This window comes from Caenorhabditis remanei, chromosome IV, assembly GCF_010183535.1.
Source record: "Caenorhabditis remanei strain PX506 chromosome IV, whole genome shotgun sequence".
Lineage (NCBI taxonomy): Eukaryota > Metazoa > Nematoda > Chromadorea > Rhabditida > Rhabditidae > Caenorhabditis > Caenorhabditis remanei.
In genome coordinates, this window is record NC_071331.1 from 19,565,115 (window position 1) to 19,575,255 (window position 10,141).

Sequence of the window (10,141 nt, forward strand, 5' to 3'; positions counted from 1 at the left end):
CAGGATTAGGGCTGTTACTTGCGACAATCGCCGGCAAGCCTCTTTTTTTACGTTAATTGCATGAAAATCAAGTTCATTTTCAAACCGGCGTCAAACGTCGCTTTTTTGAGTAGAAAATATACTGAAACTGAATGAAAATGATAAAAAGCGGCGTCAAAAACAATTTTTGAAAATTGCATTTGCCGCAATCGCCGGTTTCATTTGAATTCATTTGAAACCGGCGATTGCCGCCGTAAAACGCCTGTTTAAACATCCCTAATCAGGATATCTTGAAAACCCAATTTCTATCTGAGTTTAAACTCAAATTATTTTTTAAGTACAATAGTGATACATCATTTCTAATCGTATCAACTAATCCCATTGAAACAGTACTTTTTTTGACTAACCGCTCACTATCAGCATTCCATAATCCGTAAAATCAATTTTGTGTGAAAAATGAGACATCTGAATGAATATGGACGTGTGTTGCGTTTTTCTATCAGCAATGAACAAAAATTTACTGTTTCAGTTAGTATTGAAACAAAAACTGAAACGAAATGTGGTATTTCCGTTATCACATCATTTCCTTTATCACATAGTGGTATTTCCGTTATCACCCTAACATTCGGTCAACTTGATAGCTATGTTTCCTTAAAATGGTTTTTTGTAAAAATAGTGAACCTACTGTCGAAAAAATAAAGTTTCGACAAGGATTTTCAAAAAAAATTTCGCGCGCTGAAACGCGCAAGCGCATAAAGTTCTGGGCGGAGCTTAAACTGCAAGTGGCGCGGTTCTTAATTTGGAAAAAACAACTAGAATTAGAACCGCGCCGCTTATTTAAGCTTGCAGTTTAAGCTCCGCCCAGAACTTTATGCCCTTGCGCGTTTCAGCGCGCGAATTTTTTTTTGAAAATCCTTGTCGAAACTTTATTTTTTCGACAGTACAGGATCGGTTCTATAATAAGAAAGAGGATATTCTCACAAAGTTGTTATAAAAGAAGAACAGGCATCTAAGAACTTTATAAGGGCTCTAATAAAAACAGCCAAAACGGAAAGTTTTTCTGAAACCGTAAATTTTTTTCTAAGTCAGCATCAAACTTTTTGCACATTCAAAACTCATATCATCTGAGAAACAGTGATAAAGTTTTCAAACTGGAAAATGGAAAAGTGTCAAAGGTGTCTTCAGTAATTCTTATAAGATATCCACAATCAGTTTTCGATGTACAACTGGAATTATTACAACCGGTCAAAAGAAACACGGAAGTTACCGTTAAGGAGTAGTAAATTTTAGGAAATCGTCTTGTCACTAATCACCCTTTCTTGTAGTGGAAAAAAATCAAGTTTGAAATTCCCGGGCATTCATCTTCTGTTCTGTGTTAAACTTGTGTTAGCTAACAATTATTGAGGATTTTCTCTAAACCTGTAGCAATTTTTAGTTTATTATTACCGGCACGGAAATTTACCGTTTCAAGAGAAACAATGAATGTTAAGATTCTGTCTTGTCACTGATCACGAATATTTCTTCTCTTTAGTAAATCCACTTTTGACTCACAACGTGCAGTTTCAAAATATCCTGACATAATTCTTCTTATTTTTTTATTACAAATCTTAAATAAGATCAACATCAAGTTTTTTCCTTTTCGAATCCTATTACCTATTCCATTAATTGAGGCATTCACTCTAACTTCCTACAGTAGCGAGCATAAGTGAGTACCCCTAGGTACTTTTATGTGTAACTCAGCTGAAACATGCCCGTTTTGCCTAAACTTTTTTTTGAAAGGAAACCAAAATATTGAGCAATACGAATATATGTTTTTTGAAAAACTTCCATCGCTGATTTTTTCGATAATCGATTTTTCCTGATCTTAATTTGAAAATCCGAAAAAAAAAACTTTTTATTTTTCTCTTGGAGTTATTGAGTTTTTTGTTTTGAAATGTTGGAAAATGATCAGATAAACAAAATATCGTGTTGAATTGGCTTCTCAACTCCTGAGCATCGTGCTAGAGCTCCAGAAGTCAAAAGTAATGTCCACGGAAAAATCTTCATAACTCATCAAAAAAGGTTTCAAATTAGCCAAAACATGCACCAAAAGACGTGTCTTCTGTTTTTCTACAAACCAACATTAAAAAATTACATAGTTCCTTTTGTCTCTGTAGAACTCTTTCTGTGGGCAACCACCCAAGTGGTGCAATCCATTACAGTATCCACAGCGGTATGGATAAACGCATACTGTGATATCATGTTTCCTGGCACAGATTGGACATAGTCCTTTCCTTTTGCACATCTCTCTGAATTCGTGGCTTTTGAGGGTGCAGCGGATTTCATTGTGATTTCCTTGGCACACGTTGCACGGCCTTGGTTCCTTTTCAGAAAGGGGGAAAGTGCGACTGATGATTTTGAGATTCACGCCCTTCGATCCAGGAGTATAGTAACCTTCTAGTTTACTTTTCGGGACCGGATCGACGTATTCGAATGGGAATTGTGCAGGATCATATACCAGTTTGCGTTCTCTTTCACGCTGATTATTTTGATTGAACTGAGCTGGAGTTCTGTGCTTGCTCGAGTTTATGTTTGACAAGTTTGTAGTAACGTATGATTCCGATAGCTCATTTGCTTCGGAATTGCGTTGACTGACATACGTCTGTTCCAATGCCATCGTTTCGATGTCTCGACTGATTCTATCAAGAATCAGGTCGTGGGTTAATGCCTCGCCGATTTTGACAGTGTATTTGGCTAAGCTCTTTTGCATTTTCTCAGGGAGTTTGCAAGCGATCGCCCACATAGTCATGTGATCATCCGCGGGTAGTCCTCTGTCTTTCAGTTGTTGTAAGACGTTTGTTAAGGAGACCGCATCTTGACGCATTGTTTCAGGATCAGTTTGATGGAATGGTAAACTTTCGAGCTTTTTGAGCAGATTATGTTTGCTATTCGCTTTTCCGTAGACTTTATTCAATGATATGAATGTTACCGCAATGGCAGTCTTAGAGTCTTTGGCGTGCGAGACACAAATTGTAGCTGGACCAGTGATGTGGTTCATCAGCACAGCGCGTTTTTCTTCTGGGCTCAGTTCATCGTCATTTAGGACAAAATTGGTAAAGAGTGTTTGGAAAAGATCTAAGTCATTGGTTCCGTCGAAATTTTGCAGAAATTTTAGTCTTGTTTCGATTTTCAGACCATTTTTACGAGGCGTTGGCTCTGGGCTGAGAGATCTGTTGCGGCGGATCGTCGCGGTACGAGATGGTACCGGATGGTTAGATTCGTCTTCCGATTCGGAAGATTCCTCGCGTTCGTATCTCCGCACGTAGCTCGACTGAGAACGGGCTGACCTTCTGGCCTGGGTTCTTCTGCTAGTTGCTCTGGACCTGACAGACTCATCTCTTTCATGGATGTGTGCACCAATACGCTGATTTTGAGAAATACTTAGGAAAGCATTCATTAGATCGTTTATATCAAGACGATTTGTAGCGTTTGGTGTTTCAGCTGTTTTTGGCTCAATATTCAGATTATTGATCTGATTTGCTGAACGAAAGGACGGTGCAACTCTATTGTCCGCGGATGGCTCGAAAGACTCTACTGCTGGAGCAGTGTTTGGTCGAACGACTGAAAGCTCGAACGGTGAGATGGTGGTAATAGCAACATCGGGTCTCTGACTCGCACTTTCTTGTGCTTCTCTTTGCTCGTGTTGTTTGAGCTCTGATGTCCACTTGTCCTCTGTAGCCTGTACTCTCGTGAGTTCAGTTTGTAGGTATTCTCTGCATTGGAGACCCTTCGTTTCAAGAGCAAGTCGTGTCTGATTTTCTTCGTATTGAGCACGAAAGTGCTTCGCGTTTTCCTCTTGCAACCCGCGGTTCTCTGCTATCAGACTTTGCTGAAGTTCCTTGGTGCGATTTGGGAACGCACTGTCGGAAAACATCATTGATAAGTCTCGGCTTTGAGAAGAGGTTATCGTACGCGAGCTAGCTGGAGACTCGATAGAGCATGGCCTCTCGTTGACCAAGTTAATAGTCTCTTGACTGAGGTGCGGCTCGTTGATGTAGTTCTCCATATCATCCCGCGGATCGCTTACTTGCGGATCTTGGGGCTGGTTGCTTGGTTGGAAACTGCTCAGCGGTTGTCCATAGCCCATTAGAACTGACTCCATTTCAGCAATTTGAGCAGCAAGTTTCTTTTGAGAACTGTCTGCTCCGCTTCCAAGGAGCGGGTTCGTAACGTCTCGGAAGAGAGTTTCTCTATCCGGTGAATCTTTTAGTTCGGGCTTTTGGAACTGGTTGTAGATGTATGAATCGAAGTCTTCGATCTTGGCTACCACTGCCTTCATTTGAAAGGTAAGAGATGCCGCGGATCGTAAAGTCTTTTCATCAATAACATCTGAATGTTTGATGGTAGGATCTTTGAGAAGCAGCAACACAGCCTCGGCTGCAGTAGCGAGCGCTTTGGCTTTTGTAACTGTTCTCGTGATCTCGGCTTTAGTCGGACTAACACGTAGCTGCTCTTTTTCCGTTGGAAATGAGCGTGCCTTCCGGCTTGGTGGTGATGTTGAAGTACGGTGGTTAGGATGTCTTAGCATCCCGGATGATTGTCGAAGACAGGGGAGTTCAGAAAACTGAAATTGGATAGTGTTAGAGAAGAGTAATGGTCTCCTCGAGTTGGTTAGATATGAGATGATGTTTTTTGCTCGACAGCTCCCTAGTGAGGGGAAAGAAAGTGTTATCTTTCTGAATTACATCTAATCGTTTTTCCACGATTCCGAGTATTGTCCGCGAGGAATGTAACTCAAACTGGACAGAGCAGTGTTTGATAGGATGTTTTCTAGTTGATACATCTATCACAGATGACTAGCAGTGAGACCGCGGATCACGTAGGGCCATCAGGACTGACTAAATCTAATCGTGTGCCCACGATTCCGAGTATTGTCCGCGAGGAATGTAAATCAACCTGACTTCTCTGCGTTGTAATAGATGTTTAATCTTCACCCGTAGCCGCGTAGAGTCTGAATTACATCTAATCGTGTGCCCACGATTCCGAGTATTGTCCGCGAGGAATGTAATTCAAAGCTCACAAGGCTTGGCATCCCAAGCCGTCGGCCTATTGGAGCGGGTTCAGAGGGTTTGATGTTAATTTTTATAGATACAAGTGTGCATCTTGTTTTGTGTCGGATTTATACTCCACAGGACCCATGTGTGGGGAAAGAAGAATTTGTTATCTTTCTGAATTACATCTAATCGTGTGTCCACGATTCCGAGTATTGTCCGCGAGGAATGTAATTCAACCTGATTTGAGCAGTATTGTTCTGTGTATTTGTAGTAACAAATACATCTGACAACAATGTTCCGGATCATTGCCTACAGAATACAACCGCGGGTATTGGATAGAATATGAAGTGTATATTTTCTCCATGTCGGTTCATCAGGATTGAGTGCATCTAATCGTGTTTCCACGATTCCGAGTATTGTCCGCGAGGAATGCAACTCAACCTGACGTCTGTTGACAGCGAATGATCTTTTGCGGTTAGGAATAGCAGTTCATTCGTTATGAATTTGACAACGGAGAGCTATGAAAACGCCAACCTGTCGGTTGTCTTGGCCGTGATATATCTCTCTATAGTGCGAAATTTGTTGCTCTTATTTTTCAGATCCGCGGGTGTCAACCGTGGATTTGATTTTGCAATTATCGCTACCAACTTCCTGCTTTCATCGTCTACGCGTATCAGGATCATGAGTTCTGATACAGACAACATGCTTCTTCTACAGTCTGTAACTGCCACTTGCAGACATTCTGTCTTTCATCCAAGTCATATGCATAGACAGTTAAAGCAATTGGTTGGGTCTTTTGAGAGTTGACGGCTCTCTGAGATACTATAGTGTCCTGAAAACTTCACGGCTTTGTCCGCCAACAGTGCCATAGTTCAAAGAATCCATGTATCATTTCCATAGTTCAACTATAGACGAGCTATAATCTAACGTTTAGAATATAAATCAACTTTTTGTTTGTCTCAGAGCTTCTGGCACTTGTCGCTCCTTCGCCAATTGTTGCGAAGTCGTGACGTTTCTTTTTTATGCCATATTTGAATCTCTTTGACGGTAAAAAACCAAAAGGTTTGTGCCTCGAAGCTTCTGGCAATTGTCGCTCCTTCGCCATTTGTTGCGAAGTCGTGACGATGACTTTATGCCATTTTTTGAAGCTTCTCGACGGTTTTGACTTATGATCCTACAGAAACAGTGATTTCCGCGGATCTCGTTGTCTGAAAATCTTCCAGAAACTGTGGTTCCTGTCTGATTTTGGTGTATTTTTTATGTAGATGATGTTCTTTTCTACATGGCTTTGCTTGAGACGTTTGCTCGGAATCTGTCGATATGTCGTTGACATTATCGATTTTTCATGTGAGCGGTGTCTCTTTTGTTCCCGAACATAAGAGGTTATGACTCTTCTGCTTCTGGGTTTTTTTTGCAGAGCTTCCGGAGGTTCCAAAATGGATTCTCTCTTGAGAGCCTCTGTGATGTATTTTCGTCGCGAATCGAATCGCATTGACGATAGTTTTGTGCCGCGGATTTGCAGCATTTCAGCTATTATTTGCTGAATTATTGATTTATGTCGTTGGTGAGCTATTCGGTCTAATTTATGACTCTGAATTGACTCTTAATGTACCAACGTTGTTTGAGGAGAGGTCAAACGTCATTCTCTCTCTCTATTTGTGAACGATGATGTATCATCTGCTCTTTTTTCCGCGTATTTGCGGTTTTTAGATGCGCAAGATTGCGACTTTATGCGCGGAAATGCGACTTGTTTGAAAATTTTATAAGGGTTTATCACCCCCGTTGTACCTCTGAGAGCTCTGTGGCTGCTCGGGTTACTTGTATCTGATTTGTAGTCTCCGTGGCTAATTCTGGTGGTATTCAAAAGAACATCTCACTCTGCTTCCCATCATCATCTCACATCTTCCAACATTCCGAGAGGTCTGAAATCAGATATGACAGAGTATTAAGACTCCGGAGTGTAGTGTATCAGGCGGATATGTGAGTATGTATGACAACGATTGCAAACTCGTCCTTTACTTAACAAAGGTAATGATTCCCTTTTGGGTACAGAGTAAGCATTCTCATGAAGGATATAACAAGGTAAAACATAAAAAGACAAACAATTTTTAATTGATTAGCCATTGGTAGAGAGTGGGCATCTATTCCACCGCGGATTTGGTGTTACTTCGTGTGAAGTGTGCTCGGCGTAGTGGCGGAGCTGTACCGGGTGTTGGATGCGGCTAAAAATCAATAATTGTCATCTGATTTGTTAGATATTGTATACCTTGAATCATTTGACTGGAAGCTACAGTGCAACCGCGGATCGTGTGTGACTGGTGTTGGGACTAGGCTGATCTTGGTGTTTGGAGCCTTCAGTTTGTCCATAAGTTCACGATGTCCGGTTGTTGACTGTTCGTAGAGCTTTGGCTCGTTTCTGGAAAAACGAATTTTTGTTTCCTTTGTTTGGTTCTCTGCTAATATTTTACCTTTGTGCCAGCTGATGGGCTAATTAGGCAGTGGGTGGATAGTTGAGGCAACCGCGGGTCGATCTACTGTGGCATCAAAGCCTTTCGGATCGATCGTATTCCGTCTGGCGTCTTCTGTTTCAGAAGTAGTGCCTTTTGTGCACGTTGACCACTGCTGGAAAGGTATTGGTTTAAGAGTTTGATAATTCTCTTTGTGTTTTACTACCTGGACCGACCCTCAAAATCTTTGAGATAATGAGGTTTCCGCGGCTCGCACTGATGAATCCATCTGTAACGATTATGGAGACGGAATCGAGTAAATTTCGATCCGCGGCTTCTGACGATTCGGTAGGGAATCGTGTAGCATCTCGTTGCCACATCAGCGGGTTGCGGAGCTGTAAATAGCCTTTTATAGTAATAGTATACACTTTTTATAGAGAATTCTATCCCTTTCTGGTATATTTAGCAGATTTTAAACGATTTTTCAGTAGATTTCGGCTCAACTGTATTGATTTGTCAAAAATTCTGACATCTCCGCTAGAAAGTGAGATATATTGGCTAATACTGTGAAGTATTTGCGGGAATCTCGTTTTTTCTTTTGGATTTCATTATGAATCGACGAAATTTATCGATTTTTGGCTCGAGATACTGATTTTTGAGACATTTTTAGCGGAAATTCGCATTTTTTTCGTCAAAACGTTGATGGTTTTTAGCCAAAAGATCATATTTGACGTTTTTAACCTACAGAGAGTAAGAGTGATACAGAATTAGTGCATTCTGATGCAATTTTTAGCCGTGAATCAGAATATTTTCAGTGGAAAATATCGATTTTTGGCAATTTTTTGTCGAATTTCTCGAAATTTCTCTTATTTTTTGGGGTATTTTTTGATATTTATGTGAAAAAACACTTACTGGACTGATCGAAATTGTACGTGCCGCGGGTCTCTTGCTCTTGGAGCTGTCAGACGACTGGAACGAGGAGTTTTCCCGCGGTTCGGCACAATTTGGCTTCGATGATTCGTCCATTCTTGCTGAAATTAATTCAGAATTATTTTATATTTTTATTTTTTCAAGAAATCTCACGAAAAGTTAACGACATGACGGAAATACACAGAAAATGTTTCGGCCGAGCGCTGAAATGATGCAATGTTGCATGCGCGTAGGCTCGTGTGTATCATGGTCCGCAATGACACGCGCATTGCGTACAATGACACGCGCACTGCGTACCGTAGTCCGCCCGAAAAATTAATTCGGTGTCGATTTACGGAGACTCAAGAATGAGTGATTTTGAGCATTCCGGTGATGGAATTTGCTCTTTTTATGAAAATTTGATTTGAAAAATCGCTCTTCGCACAAAAAATGTGACTTATTAAGACAATTTTATAGGTTTTTTAGATGTTTTTTGGTTACCCGATGGGATTTTGTCACGGACGCCAACCGATCGATTTATCGTTTTATCAGCTCTTTTTCTCCACCGTTCTCGTGGTTTTCCATGGGGAAAACACGATTTATACGGATTATATTACGAGGTTGAGACTGCGACGGCTAATTTTATGTTTGTCACGGAGGCCATCCGATCTATTTATCGCGTTTTCAGCTCTTTTTCTCAACCGTTCTCGTGTATTTCCATGGGGAAAACACGAATTAAACGGGGTTAATTACGAGAGTGAGACTGCGACGGCTAATTTGAATTTCGAATATCCTTCGTGACTTCTGCTATGCAGGTTTTCAGCTCCTTGACGATAAATTCTTCTTCTTTTGACAGTATTGTAGTCGATTTTGAAGAGATTTCAGCCGCGGATCCAAACGTTCGGAAGCAGAGACAGAGAATATAGCGAGTATAAGAGAAATTGACGAGAATTTTTAAAATTTTTGTAGATTTTTATGGTTTTTGATGGATCAGAGTATTCTGACGTCACTATCGCTACTCACAAGCCTTAAATTGTTGAATGGGAAGCCGACGCGGTTCTTTTTACAGTTAGCGTCGCTCTCGTTTCGATTATTGCTCATAGACGTAAAATAGTCTAATTTGAGCGATTTCCGGCATGCTTCTGAGAAGTTCTACGGACAAATCGATAAATCGGAGGACGGGTCACTGGCCAATCATTACAAGAATGAACGGTCGTTATGCACCATGTGGAGGCGGGGTTTTAATGCGGTCGGAGACAACCCCGCTCCGGAAAAATCTTCCCAAACAAAGTGTATAAAATGACGGCTAAAGTGTGAGATAAGCGGTGTAACGAACAGAACACAGTTTAAAGACAATGACCCATTTATTTACGAAAGATTTAGTTAGTATAATTTATATAAGTCCAACTGAAGGAGCGGCGGCACGGAAGTTGGACGTTTGGGCGCACTCAAACAGCGGATAGAGATACTGGCCTAAAGGGCCTAAAAAGGGCGGTTATTCACTCTCCCAATGCGTCAGTAGCGCTTAAAATAGGCGAAAATAGTCCGGAAAAATGATAGGATCTATTTTGCCAAGACTTTCACACTCGTCACGTTACCGGACGACCGGAAGAGGCAACCTCTCTCGTCGGGCTAGACTGAGCAATGAGGACGCGCGGCGGCCGCTACGCGACCGCTCGCGGCTGAGTGGAGCGCGTTTACTGACACAATGGGTTTAGAGCGGTAATTCAAATTATAATTAATTGAATATTCCTGATAACAGGTGATTGAAAG

General features: G+C 41.2%; 2 protein-coding genes across 2 annotated transcripts; both read right to left on the reverse strand.

Annotated features, from left to right (window-relative positions):
* Positions 1–2,101: 2,101 nt before the first annotated feature.
* On the reverse strand, positions 2,102–4,546 carry GCK72_015266 (uncharacterized protein; the record flags this gene model as incomplete). Its single annotated transcript, XM_053730743.1, has 1 exon — positions 2,102–4,546. The coding sequence occupies one exon, from the start codon at positions 4,544–4,546 to the stop codon at positions 2,102–2,104; it is 2,445 nt and encodes an 814-aa protein (XP_053585515.1).
* A 2,582-nt stretch (positions 4,547–7,128) lies between these two features.
* GCK72_015267 (uncharacterized protein) lies at positions 7,129–9,469 on the reverse strand (the record flags this gene model as incomplete). Its single annotated transcript, XM_053730744.1, has 6 exons — positions 7,129–7,234; positions 7,279–7,428; positions 7,548–7,634; positions 7,686–7,865; positions 8,372–8,490; positions 9,392–9,469. 6 exons carry the CDS (start codon positions 9,467–9,469, stop codon positions 7,129–7,131), a joined length of 720 nt encoding a protein of 239 aa, XP_053585516.1.
* Positions 9,470–10,141: the final 672 nt, after the last annotated feature.